Source organism: Hirundo rustica, chromosome 3 (genome assembly GCF_015227805.2).
Source record: "Hirundo rustica isolate bHirRus1 chromosome 3, bHirRus1.pri.v3, whole genome shotgun sequence".
In the NCBI taxonomy this organism is placed as follows: Eukaryota; Metazoa; Chordata; class Aves; order Passeriformes; family Hirundinidae; genus Hirundo; species Hirundo rustica.
The window spans coordinates 9,229,658-9,251,890 of record NC_053452.1 but is presented as its reverse complement, the minus strand read 5'-3'; the positions used below and the strand labels follow the sequence as shown (position 1 = coordinate 9,251,890).

The window sequence follows — 22,233 nt, the reverse complement described above, 5'->3', positions numbered from 1 at the left end:
ATTGCCTATATATTTTTATGCAGTTTTCCTTGTAAACTAAGGTACTCTAACAGCTTTCTGTTGCCAAAGGGACAATTCCTACCCTTCCTTCTACCTCCTTATGTTTTGTGGCTTCCCTTTGAAAGCAGCCAGAGTGATCTGGTTTATAGAGGTAATCTATTTGAAAAAAATCATTCTGGGCAGAAAAAGGTTGTATTCTGCTGACTTAGCTCCTTCTCTTCAGCTTGAGCTCATCTCTTCCATAAGTCTTCTCCCTACAGCTCCACTGCATCAGATGAATCCTGGGTGTGACCAATTAGTGACCACTTCAGAGGTCACTAATCAGCTTCACTGTAATGAGAGGCTTTTATGCAGCCCAGTGGAAAATGAAAACACTACTCCATCTTTTTCTTCGCCTGCCAGCAAACATTTAAAGTTTTTCTCTGTTGGATAACGCAACTCCCAAACTGTGGTATGTGTTTATAGCCCTGGGATGAGTGGAAGGGAATAGCAAACACTTGAGAAGGTTGGGGGAGAAAGTGCCTGAGAAGTTCTCCTCTGAATACTAACTCTGGAAAGGAAGGAGTGTGAATTAGAAATTTCAAGGAGGTTTATCAATTTCTCAGGCTAAAAATATAGTGTTATGCTACAGTTCCATGACGTTAGCACTCTGTCAGGAAGCAGGCACCTCTGCCCAAATTTGTCTTCCAGAAACTTGTTCTGGCCTCGGTGCCACCACATTCCTTCCTGCTGGCAGAATCATTCCTGTGATTGTACATGGAACTGGCTCCAGAAAAAAACCCCAATAATCGTGTTTCCTCCAGGTCACTTTTATGCATGCTCCTTTGTCTCCAAAGGAGTGCTTGGAACAGTGTAGGAACACACAGGAGTGGTGAGTTACCTGGATGGAAGGAGACAGAGAGGGGACACTGTCTTTTTCTGACACTACCCCAGCATTCATTTAACTGTCATTGTTTTGTGCTTGGCACTTTCATGCAAAAGAGTGCTTCATCCCCTGAAGAAGTTGCATCATGAGTGAATTAGGCAGAAGTGTGAGAGCAAGGAAGTGTCTTCTCTGATTTTTATTGGGGAAATCGAGGCTTAGAGAATTAAACAACTTGCCTAAGAGTAGAAAGGATGACTTGCCAAGAGCCAAATTCCAGTCTCGTGAATCACAGCCTTGTGCCTTATCCACAAGACCAACCTTTCTCTATTAGCATTTCCTTTCTCTCCACCCTGTTTTGAGGGAGGCACAGTAGCATTTCATTGTTCTATGTCAAACAAACTCAAAGTGTGGTACAGGAACGCTTCCAGCAGAATGACTTGAACAACCTTTGAGTTTATCATTAATCTGGAAGCCATGAGTTTTTTTGAGAATGTCTTCTGCATTGGAGCCTTCCTCAGGACCAATAATCACAAAATCTCTAACCACCAGAAGATCTAACAGTGTTTAAGTAAGATGCCATTAGTATTAAAAAGCATGCTTCAAGCAGCAAAAGGTTTCTTAAGACATAGAGGACTGGAAATTTCTTATCTGGCAGTAGGTGAGGCTTGAGATAGAGTGGACAAGAAAACAGGACTTAACTTTATTCCTTAAGGAGAGAAGGGACTGATTTTATACTATTCTTACTCCTAGTATGATGTACCTTATTAGGAGAACCGTATGCTGAAAGTACCTTGGTGTCTGCTTAACCAGGCCAGTGACAAGGGCCTTATCTGTGATCGAAGTCAGATAGCTGGGAACAGGAAATAAAGACTTAACAATTTGCCTCTGCTGCTCTCCTGTCACAGCCGGCTGCATTGGGCAATGCCTGTGCTAAGCACCACTAGAGAGCCATCGTTCTAGGCTTGACAAATACCATGTCAAACACTCAGTCCTTTACTGTAGGAGGCTTTAGTGCTAGCTTTTTATCCCTTCACTTCTCCCCTTGCTTGCCCCATGACGTTCCCTGCCAGAACAGGGAGCTTTATCCCTTATAGCAGTGTAGGTGTTAACTGTGCTAGCGCAGCAGCCAGGGAAAAGCAGGAGGGTAGGACTTGTCCTTGGACTTGATAAGTGGAGAGAAGTGGGATCTTAAAACACTTGCTTTAACTGGAAGACAGGAAGTGAAGCACTGGATCAGACTGGCCTAAGAATTCTGGTATCTCGCCTCTGGCTATAGCCAAAGTCAGCTGACAAAAATAATAGTGAAGCACCTGGTTTTTGTTATGCAATGCTGCAGGAGGGGAATTCCGTCCTGCTTTTTGCAGAGATCTGCATATACCCAAAGCTATGACATGTTCTTACACTTCATGGCAGTTGCTGACGAGGTTTCTGGGATTGCCAAAGCTGTACTGCAATCCTCTAGTTCACCTCACTCTCCCAGGATAATCCCTGTGCCAGGGATTCCGATCGCAGCGATTGCATACAGGGTAGTCAGGAATAGAGGAATATCCTCGTGCTTGCATGACTTTGAGTAAGGCCTCTTTCATTTGCTTAGGTTTTTGCCTTTTTCTTGGGACGGCTTCTTGGTTTCCATAGGGTTTAGGAACATGAATGTTTTATAAAACAGCTGTGCTGGTCTTAGACTAAAAGCTCCTCTTGTCCCACTGTTGTGCTTTTCCCTGGCCATCGGCTTATGGCTACTGCTAGAGAAAAACCATCAAGAAAACATCTCCTTTTCACACTGTCCTTGTTCCAATTGCTTTGCTCACAATCTTCCTGAGCCACATCTAGTCTGTGTGTTCTGATGATGGGAGCTCATAGATTTTGCACAATAAAACACTTCACGTGGTTGGTTGTCCTCTTATCACAAGTTGTTTTCATTTGAAGGAAGAGAAAGTTCTTGGGATGCTATAAGAAGTGCCATCCATTTGTATTTTTTCTTAAAAATAATATGAAAGAGCATTTTGTACCAAAGACACTGGTGTGTATCTGAGATACCACCTCAATTCTGAACGTGCAATCTTAAGGATTATCGCTGAGTAGCCTGTTCCTGCAAGCCCTAAGAGTTAGAGTTCAAAAGAGCTGTGGAACATTAGGGAATGTTTTAGTCATAACATGGTATTTGTATTGCCTGGAATACTGCCCTTAATTTCACATTGGTTTAGATTGTGTACTCTGCAATAACACTTCCCTTCTGAAGAAATCAGTAGATACTAAGGTTTTGAGCCACAGTCTCCCTGGTCCCCTGGTCTGTGTCCACTCAGTAGTGCCATGGACTGAAGAAGTAGATAGGAACTAGGGATATAAACTGTATTTAGGGAAGCAACTAAATGAATTCGTTCTGAGACATCACAGTTTTTAGTATCAGAGATTTGGAAAACCAGCCTGAAGATAAGTAAGGGAAAGTATTTAGTCACTTCATACATCTGTACTTGCTACTTGCTTTACATCCAAACTCAAAACTCATATCTACAGCTTCAGCTATCCCACAGAAACTGTACCCCTTTCCTTTTAAAAATCCTGTCCAGGTCACTCCTATGGTCTGCAGGGATGCCCTCAATTTGGGAGCATTTCTCTGGCTGTTCAGCCCTGTGAATAAAGGTTTGTACAAAACTTGCCCCACCAGGTGATCAATTAAAAATCTAAAGTCTCTTCTAATGTGAGATGTTGATGAGCTGATTGTTTGGATAGGGCACTTAGCAGAGGGAACTCAGGTTGTGCATTTTCCTATTTGCTGCCTTTGTTGTAGAGCAGCACAATTTTATTTGTGGTCTCATTGTCAGTTTGTGCTTTGGGATCATGCGTGCTTGTGTAGGTAAAGCCTAAGTTTGATTTAAAATATTAGACCCACTTTCCTGCTTTATTGTGCATTATCAATCATAGGGAATCCAAGAAATCCCTGAAGATGTAAAAGTCTAGTCTGAATTTATTATACTTTTAGGGCATTCCTGGTTGATAACTTTTGTGTTGTTGTGTTTTGGCTTTTTTGTGGGAATGAAAATAAGAAATTAAATTCTTCTGGCAAGAAACTAACCCACAGCTGTGGAATTATTATTATATCATCTGAATAATATCGTTTTTCTTCTCTTTAATGATCTAAGGCTAATGTCAGGGACATTTTGATCATCCTGTGGTTTTGATTATCCTGTGTTCTCCCTAGGATTCTTCTACTCCAGTTTCAGTTATAAGTTTGACAGGGGCTCAACAATCGAACCTTGTGACAAACAAAGACCCTATAATAAGGAAAGTTTTGCTTATGGGGTGGAGAGAGATATTTTTTGTTTATAGGAAATATGAGGATAGTTGAGCAAAACTAAGGTTATAAAGAAAAGTCCTGTTGAGATGGACTAAAGAGTAGGAAGAATAATAAGCATTTGGCAGCCTCTTCTGCTTAGTTACATGGCTCGGTGTACAAATTTGCCGATTATAGAACAGCATTTTCAGCTGTGCTTCATTTCTGTACATCCCAATAACCTTAGCTTAGAAATAGGATAATTAGGAAAAAACCAAAAAAAGGTCAGTTTCGTACCTCACTTGAGTGTTCTTTCAGGCTTTTCTTGTTATTTTATTAATCTGTATTTTCCAGGGATACGAATTGATTTAACTGCATTTTCACATGGGACAGTTTATTCCATTCCCAAATTAAAGATTTAAGAAAAAAACTTAAATTTTGTTGTTAGCTAAGCAGTCTTACTCCACAGCTGGGTGTGGCCTTCCTGTTCCTTTGCGCTTCTCTTCGTCTGGGTGGTTTTTAATTTCCCCCCAGATGTTTGTTACTGACCTCTCCACCTGATCCAAACATGGGGCTGTGGGCTGTCCCCAGTGTCCAGCTCCTTCGCTTCATCTCCATGTGTCGGGGCCAAGCTGTGAGATCCAGGGTCTGGGATGCTCCAAAGGCTTGGTGGATTTAGAGCTGATCGTTGTGACGGAGTCAGCTTGTTGGCTATTAGTTTTCACCTTACCTGCGATGTTGGTCTATCCCTAGTAGCTAAGTGCAGCTTAGGTATTGACTCACAGAACGGGCTGGAAGGGGCATTCGAAGCCTGTCTCGTTCCAACCCCCTGCTTGGGGCAGGAACATTTTCCACGAGACCGGGCTGCTCCAAGCTCTAGCCAGCCTGACTCGGAACGGTTCCAAGGATGGTGCATCAAGGATGCAGCTTCTCTGGGTAGCCTTGTTCCCCTGCTTCACCACCTTCACAGTAGAGAATTCCTTATCAGTATCTAATGTAACCCTGCCCTCTCGTCAGTTTCAAGCCATTCCTCCTTGTGCTGTCGCTACAGGCCTTGGTAAAAGTCTATCCTTTTCTGTCTTATAAACCCCATAAGGGGATTAGGTAGGCACTGGAAGGCTGCAGTACGGTCTTCCTGGAGTTTTCCCTTCTCGGGGCTGACCACCAGGCTCCATGCAACCGAGAAAAAGATGGATAAGGAGGGTGCTTGGTCTCTCGAGGCTGACAGAGTGGGGATGTCGGAGTGATGCTCTGGAACGAAACAGGTTCTCGGCGAATCCGCCCTGCTCCGAAATCGGAGGAGTTCAACTTTTTCCTTCGTACTTTTGGCTACCAGGCAAGGCAGACCAGAGGACAGACTTGTGCCTGCCGTCCCCTGCAGTCCCGGAGCGAGCGGGGTCTCGCTATGGCGGGGCGGGCGCGGCGGGGGCGGACGGGGGGCGGCCCCGCACCGCCCCGCAGCTCAGCGCGCAGGTCCGCCCCACGGGAAATTCCCCCTGAAAAGGGCGGCGAGCCCGGCAGCCGCGGCCGTCCGCGCGTCCCTGCGAGGTGTGCGGGCCCGGGCCGGAGCCCCGCGGCACAGAGGCCGGAGCGGAGCTGTCAGCATGGCCGGTGAGCGGCGGGGCTGGGCGGGGGGCGCGGGCAGCGGCCCCGGGGGGCTCCGAGCACTCTCCGCCCTCCCTCGCTGGTCGCGCCGGGTGTTCACGCCGCGAGGCTAAGGCAGCGATGGGCTCTTGGGATGAGTCGCGATGAGATTTTATAAGGCCGTTCCGTTTCACATGGATCCCTTGGAATTGTGGCGTGGAAGCGTTTAGGTGTGAAATAAACGCGCGGGTCTCGCGTCCGGGCTGGAGACAACAGCTGAAGGTTGGATGATGCTCGTCAGGATCCCGTTCACATCGGAACTCGGCTGTGAGAATGCAAATGAATGAGAAATAGTGATGGCACCGATGCAAAGTAATGCAGATAAGGGATCGTGCTTTGAGTAATTACAACAAAAAGCACAATTAAGTTTCTAGAGGCTAAATTAAACCGAGTTCGTCATCCTTTCGGGAGGCGTCTCTCTGGTATCTTTCTTAGGGTTAAAAAAAAACCCCTTTATTTAAATGTAAAACTTGGCTATACGAATTAGAATAGTATTTCTAGGCAAAGCTGCTTTTCAGAACCTGAGTGTGTGTGTGTTCTGTTCCCGTTTAGCAAGGTATGAACTTTCAGTCCTGATAAATATATAGGTGTCCTGTCAACATGGAGAGAAAACAGCTGGGCTTGTGCTTTAAATGTTACAATGTATTTTAGAGTGGCAACAATGAAGCAGGACGGGGCAGTTTCGGGTTGTTTTTTTTCTTTCATCGTGTCTTTATGTATTTTCAGTGTAATTAGGAACCAGATAAGGAACTTTTTCAGCGGGGGAAGTTTATAACTTCCTGGTACTAGCTAGCTTTTGTCGGTGTTTTTTTTTCTCTCTCTTCTTTTTTTCCAGCTGCCGTTTTGTAATGTAACACGATAGTAAAGAGGAAGTTCATTAGTGTTGTTTGGTTTCTGTTAGAATTTGTGCAGTTTATGGAGCCGTAGGTAAATGACTGCCTTTTCAAATCAAATCGTGTTGTGTTTCCAGTTGCTTTTGCCTAAACTGGGGTGTGCTGTAACGAGGCTTTCACCATCCTCCCTCTTTGCCTGAGGTGCTGCAGAAGGTTGCAACAAGTGGATAGATTCCTGCTTTTTAGAAATGACAGACTTCGGGCCACCAGGGATTTGTTGAGAGCAGTGACATCAGAGTTAAAGGGCGACGCTTCTCCCATCTGTGTCTCACTGCAGTCACCTCGGGCCGGAGGGTTTCGGGTGATACTTTCACATCTTCCACAAAGACCCACAGCTGCTCTGCTTTCACACGCAGATGTTGATGGAGAGTCTGTTCACGGGGCACTCCTGGCTGTGCAAGAAAATGACAAATTGGGCAGTTCCTCCACAGCCTGCTTGCTTGGAGTGAAGAAACGAGACAGAAACCTTGATCGGGTTGTCATTTTGCTTGGTGGCAGCATGTCACACTTCCTCCCTCATAGCACAGGCTTTAAGCTTTAAACCATCAGGGGTTTCTTGTCATGGAGAGGTCTGGTGGAAGTCTGTTCTGAGTTTTAGGGATTGTCCTTTTGTTCCTCTTTGTATTGCTCAAAATGTGAGAATAAAACACCCTTCAGTTCTTAAATGAGCATAACTGGCTGAACTCTCCGAGCTGTCACTGCTTCCACCTCTTTTCCTTGTTGAACTCTTGGAGCTGTCATTGCTTTTACCTCTTTTCCTTGCATATATAATTGGGACACTTGACCTTCTGTATTCTCTTTAAAATTACTCAGTGTTGTACTCAGGGCAGGAGGGGGAAAAAGCAATTCAATAACAAAAAGAATGGCAGGCAGGTTGTAATGTGTAGCACGGTGTTTCTATTGCTAGCATGTGTATGTGCAATTAGGATTAATTACAAAGACAAATTAAACTCTTAAGAACTTAGATGAACGATTAGCTACATTTTTTTCTTTTCTTCCATTTCAAATGCTTTATGAAGTAGTTGTGGGCAGGCAGGTAATAAATATGAGTAGCTGTGCATTTCTCTTCCAGAATTAGTGAGAGTTCAGGTTTTGGGCTGTATCACATTTGTTTGACAAGCAAAGCAAGACCTGAGGAGGACAGGTCTGTAGTGACTGTGTGGGAGCTAACAGACCTGTGTGTGTAAGAGAGAGAGAGCAGATTGTGAAAGAGTTAAGCTGTGCCACTTGACAAGCACATTGCTGATTTACAGAAATAGGGAACACTGGACACTTGGCTGCAGAGTGCTGGTAATACCTCTCATTCACACAAACACTCCTGTGTCTTTCCTCTCTACACAAAACATGATGACACTGATAATCACAGCAGAGATAATAATATGATTCTTGAATAGAGAGACAGGCAGCCAAGACAAAACGTGAAGTTTAATGTTTAATCCCTGGAGACTTCCGTGCCACCGAGCTTTACTTTCCCACAAACACACCTGCTGCTGAGTGGTGGGTTTACCTTCAATGACATTTGTTTCAACCACAGCCCTGTAAAGATCGCTGAGCCCAGGGTTTTAAAATAAAGGGCTCTCGAGAGGTGAGAAAATAGCCCTCTCAAGCAAGTATTAATAGAACGTGAAGGGAAATTGTTGGTTAAAGCAGCAAGAGTTAAGGACCTCAAGTGATTGCGATCTTGTATTTTCGAGCGGCGAGGCTCTGGCTAGTTTTGACAAATACGTAATGTCTGTGGGTGTCCTGCACGTCTGGTTAGCAGCTATGTAAGCATAAGAATCTCCCAGTAAGAAGATTAGTAGGCACTTTGCTATAATGTTGTCATTTTAACTTGTAAAACAGATTTTTTATTTCGTATACGGATATGTGTCTGTATTTGTGCTGATCAATGCAATAGCATAAGTAAATTGAAGTGTGAAAGTTAAAATAGCCATACACAGATGTGTGAGCACGGTTTTGTGAGAAGCTCAGGCTTCTGCTCTCTCTGAAACCAGCTTTACGTCATTTCTAGGCTTTTTTTGTTATCAATGCCTGCCTTCCCCTTCCCTGGACTTGCTTGTTTTCCTGAAAGAGAAAATATGCAAAGCTCATCTAAAGGAGAGTTAGGTAAAGAGCTGGGAAGTATCTAGAAAAGGGACCATCCTCCTGAGTAACTGCACCTAGACTAGTGACTAATGTGTACTTAACGTGACAGCTCATGGCTGGTGATCAGAAAGTTATTTAAAATCTACCTGGTGGGAGATGATCAGTTTAGAAACTGCGTTTTTGACTGACTGTTAGAAAGATCTGTAAAGAGTCCTGAACCACAGTTCCCAAAGGTTTTGACCCCGAACACAGTCTGAAGTGGAAGTGCATTGTGCTTTGGAAGATTTTGCAGAGGCTCCAGTGGTTGAAGACCATCCCAGCACAAGTGCTGCTCTCACAACGGTGGTGGATGCCGTTCCATCACTGTCTGTAGGTGTGTGGCAGATAAATGTGCATTCAGGTCAGACTGCGGTGACGTCTCAGATGCAGCTCTTTCCATCCATCCCCTCTCTGCTGCTCTTGATTACTTTATCTCTTAGGTTATAATATTTTCCTACTTTGGGTATGAACTGCTGCAGCACTGGAAATGTTTTGTGATCAACAAATCCCAGGCATAAAGCTCAAGCTTTGCATTGGTAGGGGTGCCTAAACCACTGTAGGTGCAGCAAAAGAGAAACCTTTATTATGGAGTTAGGACTGGAATCCACCTCTTTGCCAAAACCCGTGTGCTGTGCACTCACAGGCCGCACAGACCTTGGGCAAAAGGAAGTAGGGGTTCTTTTACCCTTTCAGCACTTTCAATATATTTAATAACTGTTTTGCTTATTATGTTGAAGTCCAAGCACTTTTTTTTCAGTGCTGTGCCACAGGATATTGTCTGTCCTGTTTGTTTGTGATGCTCAGCCTTGCTTGAGGAGGATGCTATTATATGAAGATGACAGAGAGCTCAGTAGACATTTCCATAAGCTACGTTCTTCTGATTGTGTAGCACTGTGATGATTCAACTTCAACAATATTTACTTAGCCTCTGTTGTTTGTTTTTCACATGCCATCCCACTGTTGTCACTGTTTGATTGACTGTCCTGTTTGATGTTCTCAGTGAGATATATTAAATAGCTTGTTACTGTCTGGCAATAAAACATCACTTGAAAAGTACTTAGGCTCTTGCGAAGTTGATGTCTTTCTAACCCCTCATTAAAGAGTTCTGCTGTCTCTCATTCTCATCTATCACCCTGTGTTTCCTGACGACCTCCCTTCTGACAACTGCCCAATAGCTTTTCTGAGGTTCCATTGTCTGGGGAGATACTGCAAGTAGAAACCAGCCCCGTGGGAGATGGGCAGCTCAAAATGTAGAATTCAGTACGAGCAATCAGGTATTTTTTGAACTCACAGTGACAGTATTCCACCCAGCAGGGTGGGGGTTTTTTGCATAATTTGAATAGTTTCTGCTGCACTGTGATAGGAACTAAATCAATCAATCCTGAGCAAACATCTTCACTTTCAGAGGACGCTTAAGAGAACACAGCAGTTGACAGTACCACTGTTTGGAGAGGACAGCCAATTTTTAAAACTATTATTCCTAAAAATGTTAATTGTTCCCTCAAAATAATGATTTTGGTTTTGTTGTATAAAATCTTCTTCCATCAGACACGTGTTCTATGACAGTTATAAGAAGCTAAGTTCTAGATGAGATGGAGGGAAGGGTGTCTTTTTTTGCTAATTACTTCCATAGCATTGGCACCATGGATGCTTCATCCAAATCTGTTCTCTTCCCTTGTACCCCACTTTCAACACGTGCATATACATAAAAATAAAGAGTAGAGTTTCTGATAAGGTAGACCAAGTGGAAAGATGGTAATGTAAATCAAAAGTCTAGAAATTCTAATCCTTGCATCTTCTGCTGCTTTTTAAGCTCTACTGTGTCCTAACATTGAAAACATTTTATTTTTAAGGTGGCCCTGAGCCCTACATCGAAATATTTGAGCAACCCAGGCAAAGGGGCATGCGTTTCAGATACAAATGTGAAGGAAGATCAGCAGGCAGCATTCCAGGAGAGCACAGTACTGAAAACAATAAGACCTTCCCTTCCATCCAGGTAAATACCGCTTTTATCCCGGAATTACCATTGCCCGCATTACCGTGGTGCTCGTAGCTATGTGTTGGACTCTGCACAGTAAATACAATGCTTTTCATCTCACGTTCTGGGATTCTTTCCTTGGCATGCAAATGGAGCTGCAGCAGACTGGGAAAAGAGTTACTTGCTCCTGGTCACGAAAAGATTTGGTTTACAAAAAGAGGAGAAGGTGCAGAGGTGGTTTACAAAGTGCTGCTAGAGGGGACGCAGTGTAGACTCCAGGTCTGGGAGCCATTCATTAGTAGCTTTCTCTGTATGCACGTTTGCTCTGCTTTCTTAGTTAGGTGACGTGGGTTTGGTTTTACGGTTTGGACTGCAGCACGAATTTTGGGAAAGCGTTGACGGAATTTGCCTACAAAATGTGGAAAGGCTTTGAAACGTTGCTGGGCACAACATGAAAGGCGGCACTTTGTACGAGCGAACGATCGCCCGTGATGCGGCGAGTGGGCTCCGCAAAAGGCACCAGCGTGAAGTGCGTGAAGTCAGAACTTAGAAATGAGCTGAGAAAGGGGAATTGCGTCCTCAGAGCATCTGCAGCGATGATGAGTTGGGTGGTTGCACCATGGATGAGTTGGGAAATCCGGAGTGAAGGGATTCAGAGGAGCCCTGACAGCTGTGATCAAAGCAGGAGACAGTAGAGCTGGAATGGAGCCACTTGGGCAGTAGCTTTCGTAGGCTGGACAAAGGAGACCCTAGACAGGTAGGGTAAGAGAAAAGAATTTCTGGTCCCCTATGTGATGTTTAGAGCTGCCCATGTTTCCTTGCTCTGTTTCACTTTGGAGGAAGTCTGTCAGAGCTGAGATTAGGGGAGAAAGCTCAAATTTAAATGGGAAGTTACTCGCCACCTTCCTGCCCAGGAACAGAGACTGTGTGTCTGTGTTTGCAGAGTGTGCAAGTACAAAAAAGCCAACTTGGAGCCCAAAATGGAGTCTCTGGAATCACAGCAGGAAACAAACAGGAAAAAAGAGAAGATGTGAAATGTGACAAATATGAGATGTTTTATGCTGAGGCACAAAAGCTCTTTAAAAGAGGGAGGACTTGAGAAGGAGAGTGTTGGCAGTTGTGTGTTGAGCATCAGAGTCTCTATTGCATAAAGCAACTGTGGAAGCTGGTCCAGCCCTGGAGCCAGAATTACTAAGGGAAGAAGCAAAGAAGGTTTCCCTTTGACTATCACAGTGCCAGATTTGGTTGGGGAATGCAGGAAATGGAGGTGGTGCCAGACTCATTTTTTCAGCATGCTGCCAATTGAACGAGGAACTATGTGTGCTCTTGGCAAGAGCAGAGGTTTGCACAGACTCTCAGCCTAAATCTGTGTCAGGGCACCAGCTGAATGGGCTGAATCAAGCCTTGATTCCCATTTTCTTGGACTGTGCTGCACATGAAGGCCAGGCAGAACCAAAAGGTGAGATGGGTATGTGACTGTGCAAGCCTGGCCAAGTTTGTTTTTTTGAAAGGTGACTATTGATGACAGAGCTGATTGTACTGATAGCAGGTGATTTCTAGGTGAATTCCTGCCTCCCTGAAGCCCGTGGGAGGCTTTAGTGCTGATTATGTTCCAGGGGAGTCCCCTCTAGAGATGGAAATGTGAAGAGAGGGGCCAGGAAGAGATTAAATTTCATGGTGTGGTTATGAAGATGAACATCAAGGGGGAACTGGAGAACCAAAAGCGACTAGATCAGGCTTTGTGTTCATGGGGCTGGGTGTGAAATGAAGGAGAAATGATGTAATGGTTGAAGAAAGTGAAGGAGCAGTGGAAGTATTTTTTTAAGGGTATAAAGTAACAGTGGCTTGTTGAAGAGTGAATGGAGCAAAAATGGAGATTGATGCAAACAGATGATGACAGGAAAGAGTACAGTTCAAGTTAAAGATGTGATGTGTTAACTGAAAACTATTGTGATGTGTTGTGTTCCTCTGAGGAATGGTTTTTCCCCTCAGAGTCCCCCTGAAACCTGTGCTATGTAGTTCAACCCTTTTTCCCTATCATACCTACTCCTGACCCTATTGGCTCAGGGCCAATATCTTTCCTTGGCCCAAAACTAGATATACCCCTGTTTCTTCCTGGTTCACTCTCTCTCTCCTCGGCCTCCTGGAACATCACATCGAGAATAAAGCTTGGACGGAAGCTGGGGGTGAGAGCCACTCTTTTGAAATCTCTATTCTGTCTCTCTGAAATATATTTCCCTAAAACCCCTGAATAACTGAGCTAGCGAGAGCTGGGGGGTGGCTAGAGGGAAGTATATTTTCAGTGATGGATCCTTGGAGTCTCAGGAGGAAGATAGAAAGGGAAGGAGAGGAACTGTGGAAGTGGAGGAGGAGAGCTCACCTCTGCACAGACGTGTGCCTGAGCAAGTCTTGTATTTGCTTTCAAGTTTTTATGTGTCAAACAATTTAGGCCAAACTGGTTTTTGTCCCCCCCCCCCCCTTTTTTTTTTTTTTACACTCCCTCACACTCTGTGACTTCACTGGTAGCCATCTGTTTGAGGTTGTTTTTATGCACCTGAGAAAGGACTATTGAATTAGGCTGATGACTGCTGTGAAATCTCTGGTAGGAGCTTGAGAATTTGGTACTCCCCAGCTTGAATGTAGGACTGAATACTCATCTGAAAATTAGTTGGGAAAAAACCAACAACTTCAGAGGGGATTGTGTCATGCTGCATCTGTTAAGATCCTCTTTCACTACTTAGTGTTCCATGCACAGGTATCATCCTCATCCCTGAGGCTTGATAAGTCTTTTTTCCTAAAATCTTTGGAGGTAGACTTGTTCTTCAAGCAGCATTTCTGTATGCTTTCCTTATTTCACCTGAAAAGCTCTGGTGTTCCTTCTGTAGAGCATTTCAGGATAAAATTTATTTCCTGTAACAGGTGGGGACTGATACCTAAAATCTTGAAAATATTCCACTTTTTTTTTTTTTTTTGGTAGATTCTAAACTATTTTGGAAAAGTCAAAATAAGAACTACGTTGGTGACGAAGAATGAACCCTACAAGCCACACCCTCATGATCTGGTTGGAAAAGACTGCAGAGATGGCTACTACGAAGCTGAGTTCGGGCCAGAACGGCGAGTCCTGTCGTGAGTAATGCTGTTGGTTGGGAGTTTGATTAATTATGCAAGTGATTTGCTAATCTTGTGTTTTAAAACTCATATTAATGATTAAAAGAGCAATTAGAATGCTGCCTTTGCTGTAGTTTACTAAGCCATCTCGGGGAACTTCCCTTGGAAGTATTTCCTTCTCTTTTCAATACTACACTTGTGCTTTTTCTTTCCTCTCACCCTTTTCTTTCCTTCATCCATTCTCCCATGTCTGTCTTCTTTTCCTTTCTCCCACTTACTTGTTCATTAATACATCTTACTCTTAAGCATGACTCTTCCCTACATGTAAAAATGATGAGTAATAAAAAGGGTAACAGCATTAGAATTCATACTTTGTGGTGATGAGGGAAGTTCACATCTTCCATGGAAATCATATTTGGACTTTCTGGAGAAAGTATGTAGTGGCTGAGTATCATGTAATCTAGAAGACAGTGGTTGTGACACACCTAGAAATGTGTTAGTAGCTCTTTGCTGTTGTTGCTTGTTGTTTGGGTTGGGGGTGTTTGAGTGAAAATACAGTTTTTGCTCCAGCTCAGCTCTGAAGAGTAGGTGTGCCAGGGAAGGATCTGCTTGTGGATGCAGTGAGGAAAACTAATGGATGTGCACAAGACATTTCTCAGTGCTGGTAAGAATATCTCAAATACAGTTGTATTTGATGGTGTTTCCTCTAAGTTTACCAGGCCTTGTGTAATAGAACAAAAGCAGAATACACTGTAGCAAACATGGAGTGATTATTGCTGGAGAGAGGAATTTAGAACTGGCAAGCTGTTTGTGGTTCCCAGTTTGCAGTGTAGGAAATATGGAAGTAGGCTATTGCTTTGGGGTAAGCATAACTGAGCTGGGAAGAAAATCAGGTAAATATTTCAGGGTATAAGTAGCTCTTACACACAGCTCTCAGGCCAATGGGATTCTGTTGGTGTTGGTGAAATTACTCCATGCTTACGTGGGTTTAGTCAGTAGGACACTATTAAAGGAGAGAGCTGAAGACACATCTGTTTTGAAGGTAGTGATTGCCTGACGGTGAAACAAACAGTGGAGATGCTTCTTCAGCATCCAGCCCAGGCTCAAGGGATCACGGCTGTGCTCCACTGTGTTCCGCTGGCACGGGCCACGCTGACCTGCAAACGTCCTAAACTCTCTCACAGGACCTTGCACCTTCTTCTGACCATCTATTCACCAGCTTCCCCTTTGTCTTCTCAGATTGAGCTTCCTCAGCCAAGGTCAAAGGAAGTCTGCTCTTCTGGCCCATCCCACTTCCTCCCCTCAGCTCTGTGCCTGCTGATCCGAAGCAGAAAAGCCCGATTGCTTAACAGCTTTTCTGGCTCTGTGTTCCCATCACTGAGTGCAGGAAGACGCTGACGATTGTTTCTCCTCTTGGCATTTGGTTGCACAAGGTTCAGTGTTGGGGCGCAAGATGAGCCTGTTAGAGAGGCCATTACAGGAAGTCATGCCAAGAAACACTGGGATGCTCTGCAAATATTTATTTGCAGTTTGTGATTCCATCTCCATTATACGTTTGCATCAAATCCTGTCCTTTCGGGCATAATGCCGTGCCTGTGTTTCACTTCAGGCACTGGTGCTTATTTGCTCCATCCATGAATTCCTCTCAATATTTTTAGGATATGAGCCTCTCAGTTTCCTATTCCATCCAGAATAGTAAGTGGGCTGCTTTCATTTTATTGATAATGTGAAACTGTGAGCTTTGTGTTTGACATTGGAGATCCTGATGGGAGGAGGCTCAACACATTCCCTTTGAAATGTTTCCAGCATCGGTACACTCATTTTTTTAAAAAAAATCATTGGTTGCTTTAAGATGAAAGAACAGTATGATCCATAATTGGATCTGGATGTTTAAAGTCATTTTCCTTTTTGTGGCTGGTGACTCAATCTTCACATTCTTCTCTTCAAGTCCGTGTTGGAGAAAAGCCTCATCCAGTACTAGTGAGCAGGAGATGTCCTCTGTCAGTAGTGTTTCTGGCTCTTTACTCTTGCTGAGCATCCCAAATTGATTAAAAATATTTTTTTTTTTTTTTTTTTCCCTATTTATTTTTTTTTTTTTTTTTCCTTCAGTAGAAGTGGAATTATTAATCACAGATTTTGGACTGCTCTGAGTAATTACTCTGCTTTCTGCTGTTCAAAGTTCCCAAGCATTTTGTTCTGCCTGTGGTATAATGATCTTTGTACTGCTGCCCAAACTTGATCAGAGCCCTCCCTGGCCGAGACATCAAGGCAAGAGTATGAAAATCAGAGCTTGTGGGGCTGCCTGTGTACTCAGATTTTTACTTCCTAGTTTCCTCTCTCTCCGAGGATGATATCATAGTTTTTTTAGATGTTTTTCATTTTTTCTCTCTCTCTTCCTACTTCTCCCTCTCTCTTCTCGTTATCTCACTTGCTTCCTGTCAGCGCCCATCGATGTGAAACCCCAGAGCCCTGCTGGGGCTCTCGGCAGTTCCTCCTCTGACCCAGCCTCTGCTTAGACATGGTTAAGCACACACTTTCACTGTGACAGCACAGGCTTAGAAAACTTCGATAATCTGAGAATTTCGGGCTGCTGAGAAGCCTCCTGTCCACCAGAGGCTTCGTTTGGAGGTATAATAAGGAACTGCCCCTGTTTGTGGACTTTTGAAGTGTGCTTCTGAAGGAGGGAAAAATAATGTGCGCTGTGATCAAGCCCTAAAGAAAGTACTTTCTCCAGGAGCAGGTGGAAATTGGATTGCTCATGGAGGTACAGTCCCAATCTGAATGTCAATAGCCACGATGTGAGGGCGAAGCACTTTAGTGAATTAGGAGATGCTGCTGTGTTTTATTGTCCCCTAGGTGACGTCATGTTCAGTTTGCAAAGGAAGCCTGTTCCTTCCTCTAGTGAGCAGAGGTTCTGGAAGTGGAGCCTGATGGCAGAGGGTTTGGAACCTCTGGACAGAGCGTGTTGGGCGCAGGCAAGGGAGTTTAGGGAAATTAAACTTAACATCATGCTAGGATAGTCTTGTTCAGAAGTGTACAAGCACTCTTGGCAGGAACAAGGAATATCCCTAGGTACAGTAAGATGCTGTTTTCCTATAGCAAAGAAGGTTTGTGGAGTTTCAAAGGAAGGGAAATGGCTGGGACTTCTGGACTAAGATGCCTGCTGACACAACCCATCTTCAGAGTTTATTGTAACATCATGAAACACAGATTTTTTTTTTAACTTCCTGCTTTACATCCACTGAGCTTTGATGATGTCATGGTTTTTCCATGTGGGAAAGAGTCAGCCTGCTTGGGACTCCCCCCACCTCCTGCATTAGGGTGACCTGCACTTTTATGCAAATCAGGAGGAGCTGCAGCTCTTCAGAACTTTTCCATAACTATGTGAGATTTAAAAACCTGTTTTGACCTGTTTAAAAAAACCCCTTTATAATACTGTTTTAGATTTACATTCCCTGATAAGAGCAGGAGAGCAAATCCTTTAACTAATGCAAATTACCAGGTTTATTGATTACAAAAATGATTGTCACTATAAATCACCCAAGACTGGGTATCTTAACTTTTTAATCACTGTAGGTTTACTGCAGAGTAATAATTTTTAATACAGGAATATGCTTTTAATAATGTAAATTATTTATAATTTTATTTTAGGGGGTTTTTTACTTCTGTGTCTGCCCTTACTTTAGGAAAAACAGCATCTCTGCTCTTCAGGTCTTGTGCACTCTTCTCAAAAGAAGCTTCTTTAAAAATTCTTACACTGGATGTTATCACACTAATTAAAATGAATATTTTATTTAATAGTCAACACTGAAGATGTTATTAGTTGCTGAAATCTTGCCACATATGCTTCAGTTTTCAGAACTTGGGCATTCAGTGTGTGAAGAAGAAAGACCTGAAGGAATCCATTTCTTTACGAATCTCGAAGAAAATTAACCCTTTCAATGGTGAGTGGAAATCAGCTGGTTCTCTTGGCATGGTGATGGGGTTTTTTGTCCTGTCCTGACTTTGCTTTTGTGTTGGAGCTCTAAATTTTTTTTTTCTTTTCTTTTCAAAAAATCTCTTTCTGAGAAATCCCTTCCCCTTCTGTGTCCCTCCCAGTCTTTCTTCCCAGTTATCACATGATGAATCTATTTGGATAGTTGCCCTTTTTTTATATTGAGTTTTTGTAATTCCCAGCAGCGGTCTGAGTTGCTGCTTGGACAGAGGGAATGGGATAGCAGCAGAAATCTTTCCTGGAAACTTCTACAAGTGTCTTGGGAGTTGGATTTCCCCAGTTTTGGCAGCGATGAGAGTAAAAGACTGAATTAGCATAACTCTGCAACAACATCAGCAAACACAAATCTCACTTTCTCATCTCTTCCCTTGCGGTGTTTTTTGTGACCAGGTCAGGGGGCTGATAGCCCCCTGGGAACTGCCCCTCACTTGATTTCAGAGCATGCAAGCTCAGAAATCCACAGCAGGACTGCAGTGTCAAGGCTGGGCTGGAAAGGGCTTGGAGCAGCCCGGTGTGGTGGGAGGTGTCCCTACCCATGGCAGGGGGTGGAACGAGATGATCTTTCAAGTCCCTTCCACCCCAAACCATCCTGTGATGCTGTGGCTGGGCTCATCGTGGTCAGAGGCAGGACCTAGAGCCACACCTGTGAGGGCTTGCCCACAAGGTTTTGTTTGATGTGACTGATCTGTGGGCTGCTCTCAGAAGTCGTCATCCTGCTCTTCCCTCCATCCCTGCTCACACACTCCCACCACTTTCCTCACACCTCCACACACAGGGGCTGCGTGGCCCTGCAGTAAAGTTGCTCCAATGGAAAACCAACTTGAAAACAAAAAAAGAAAAAAGGAGAGTGGTTTCCCTTCAGGTCAACTTGCTAAACTAACTCCCCTCCCAGCAATTTAACTGCCAAGTTCTCTGCACAGAGGGGATGAGGAGCACACTGCAAAGTTTTGGGCCAGCTGGAGTGGGACCAGAATGCAGGCACAACTGGGGAGAATTAGATGAAAAGCATAAATACCCCCAAATTATTAGCTAAGCAGTGTCAGTGTAGTCATGTATTTCCCTAAGTGTGGCAGGAGCTTGGAGATTCCCTGGACATTTCTGTGTGTTTTCTGATCCCACAGAATTCTTGCTATATTCAGGTAAGAATATTCTGGCTGGCTTTAAAATACATGTCCCTGAATTGGGACAGAAAGAAGGTTGTGGAATTTATCACAGAATAAGAAGTGTCTTAGATATTTTTCTTAATTTTAAAGCAGCTGTTTGGGATCAGGTTGGTGGCCCTGATGATCCATCTGAACAATTACCCTAGTTATGATAATGTATGCACACAGTATTCTGACAAGAGTTTAGTTCATCAGCACAGTTTAAACACTTTAAGGGTTTGAATTATGTTGCTTTCACTCAGCCAGCTCTACCTTGATTTCAAACAATAAAAGGGGAACTTTTCTGTAGAAGGAAGTAGATTTTTACGGTTGTTGGCACTTACCTCCACTTTCACTAATTAATTTGGGGTGATTGTGCTTGGTAGCATCCGGGCAGATCCTGGGCTGCTTCCCACCAGTCCAGCAGTGATGGAGGCCACACTGCTGCCCTGGCAGCAGGGGAGAGCCTGCCTGGGTGACACACAGGGCAGCAGCCTGCTCTGGGCAGGGGCTGTGCTGAGAAGGGGCCGCTGGCAATCCCCAGCTGCGTCATTGCCCTTTGGCGCGTGTTAACGTGTCAGCACAAAGCAGAGCCACTTGGGAATGGCCTCCAGGGCAGTCCCACGCTGAGCAGAGCCTAGAAAGGCCTGGGACCAAGGTCTAATAAAACAGGATTAGTGGCAGGAATATTTTTATGTGTTTATTTAGTTGATCAGAACAAGGTTTTGTGAGCATCAGTCACCACAGTGTTCGCTGCTTGGTAAGGTCGAAAGTTTTATGTATGGATTCAGTTTGTTTTTTAAGGTCAGAGGAGTGTTGGTACATTTTTCAGGATTGTGGAGGCTGTGCTGAATCCATCCTGCATTGTGCTTTACCTCTGTCTTCAGAAAGGCATCTGGCTTCCCTGTTTAGAGACATTCCGGAGCTGTGCATCCTCTAAGCAGGTCGCAAGTTGGTGTTACTCATTTCTTGTATGACATCATCAAAGAAACTTCATGGAAAACGAGCCTTCAGGGTGCTTGTGTGTTGGTTGGCTTTTCTTTTTCTTTCCCACTTTCTTCTGGAACAAACATTCCCTGTCCTGAGCCTCCTTCTGGGGAAGAGAGGTTCAGTATTGACCCTAAACGATTGATGCCTACCTCGGAATCCCTGGGTGATTGGAATTTGTTTGCAGATCACTGCCGTGTGCCCAGCTGAAGATGTCTCCATCGGAGTCGTTCTGCAAGTGTGCCTGTGTAAGGCCATCTCCCTGTGAATTCCCAGTGTTGGCTGGCAGCATTTATGCCTTGAGAAGTTCAGCACAGGCCACAGGAGCTGTGTGCGTTCACTAGGATGGATGACTTGCAGTCAGGTTGCTCCTCTTGTGTTAGCCTTGTTTGAGAGAGGGGGAATTGCTGTTTCCACACCATGTTCGTGATCCGTTGTGCTCCCAAAGTGCATCCCACATATTTTTCTCCTCTAACAATCTCAAGAATTCGAGAAATCCCTTTTGTCTCTCTTTTCTGAGCACTCCAGGGAAATGGGGCACAGTGTCAGTCTAACATGTAACTAGGACTCCTTGGCATGATGATGATGATGATACAAATAGCACAGCATCGAAGGAGCAGAGTTACTCCTCCAGTGGAGCTGGTCCATGTCTGCTTTCTATGGTGTTTGTTTTGTTTTAGGAGCTGTTGAGTTGTGCCATATCCTTGTCTTCCCATGCACTGTCTGATGTAAAGCCAACTCAAATTAAAAGAAGAGCCAGTTTTCAGTTAAGAGCTTTTGTGAGTGGGTGTGACTTGACATAGAGACAACAATTGAGTTAATAACAACTCGAGTTAATTGTCAATGAGGAAAAGCCCTAAGTGTTTTCTTTAAATTAGGGAAAAACTGTACTCAGTGCAATGTTACAGAGGACTGACCTTTTTCTAGCTAGATGCATGACGGCACGAAAACCCCGGATTTGGAGCGAGAACCCCAGAGAATCGTCAAATTCCAGGCAGTTTTTATCAGAGGGGATAACCTGACTTTCCCTGGAGCTTGCCACAGGCTTAAGCTCCCTGCTCCTTTGCAATTGCTCGCACTTACGAGCGCGCAGTTCGTTTTTAGGCTCTCTCCGCTGCACCCCACACCTAAGCACGTCTGCGTATGCCTCCGCAGTGTTTACCTTGCCATTTCCCCTTTCCGCCCGCGAGCAGCTGACCCCGCGGCGGCTCCACGCTCGTCACCGTCTGTGCCGTGACGCCCCCGCCGCGCTCGCATCCTGCCCACGCCGTGTCCTCTCCGCAGCTTCCTTCAGCGCTGCTGCCACGAGAACGCCCCCTCCCGTGACGCCACTCTCCCCAGGATCCCCCTCGCCACCTGCGCCGGCTCCGTGGGGAGTTTTATGGAGCCGTGGATTACACGAGCGGCTCTTGGCGAGAGTTCTTGGGTTGGGAATGGGTCGCAGGTGGCCGTTGTAACGATCTCCTCGGATATCGCGAGAAACTTTAAGCTTCTTTTCTTGTATTGAAACAAATGTGCGGTCCAGTTCAAAACCAGTTAAATCCTCAAGTGTAAAATCTTAGTAGTAAGAGTCATCAGCTTTTGAAGAGGCACAGAGGACGCTCAGGGGAAGCTGAGTGTCCTGATCATGGCATGACTTTAGCACTTAGCTTTGGAAAGCCCTTTGGTCATCTGTGCTCATGCAAATGCTCTTTTCTGCTTATTCCAAAATGTGTATGTTCATATAAACTTTCAAATTTAAAAAAAGGAAAATTACCAAGTAAGAAGGCAAAAGTGCTGACTTCTTTATGTTTTTATGATAGAAACTGCTAAAGAAAGGAATGGGGAATGTACAGAGGCTGATGGATACACTCGTTTCAATCTGTTCCAACTGTGCCATTTTCACATTGAACTTAAAACAGGAAAAGAAGCCAGAGAAACATCGTCTAGGCAAAACAAATGCTGAGTTTTGAAAGTTTTCATTTGTATTTACAGTTCTTCCTTTAGCCAGACCATTCGCCTTCTCTGCATTTCTTTCTTCTGTAAACCAGGGAAATGTATCCATAGAAGTCTGGGCATTTACTGACTATAGAATGGCATCTGAATTTTAGTTGTTTGCACTCATATACTCCCTGAGTTTTTGCTTTTTGAAAAATGGGCGTAGCTGATGCACGTTCTGTTTCAAGGTACATGTAAAACTTTCTCTTTTTCTGCAGAATTGGTTGAAAATTGCCTTTTTCTTGATCTC

General features: G+C 44.3%; 1 protein-coding gene across 2 annotated transcripts in view; it reads left to right on the top strand.

Annotated features, from left to right (window-relative positions):
- Positions 1-22,233, top strand: part of REL (REL proto-oncogene, NF-kB subunit) — a 40,302-nt gene that overhangs the window by 5,166 nt on the left and 12,903 nt on the right. Inside the window, exons 1-4 of one of the 2 annotated variants that reach the window (XM_040058229.2) lie at positions 5,677-5,747; positions 10,651-10,793; positions 13,753-13,901; positions 17,736-17,827. In XM_040058229.2, the coding sequence (XP_039914163.1) occupies positions 5,741-5,747; positions 10,651-10,793; positions 13,753-13,901; positions 17,736-17,827 (391 nt within the window). In that variant the 5' untranslated portion in view covers positions 5,677-5,740. Of the gene's footprint in view, positions 1-5,676; positions 5,748-10,650; positions 10,794-13,752; positions 13,902-17,735; positions 17,828-22,233 lie in introns of those variants that run through there. The other variant, XM_040058230.2, reaches the window with a different exon arrangement.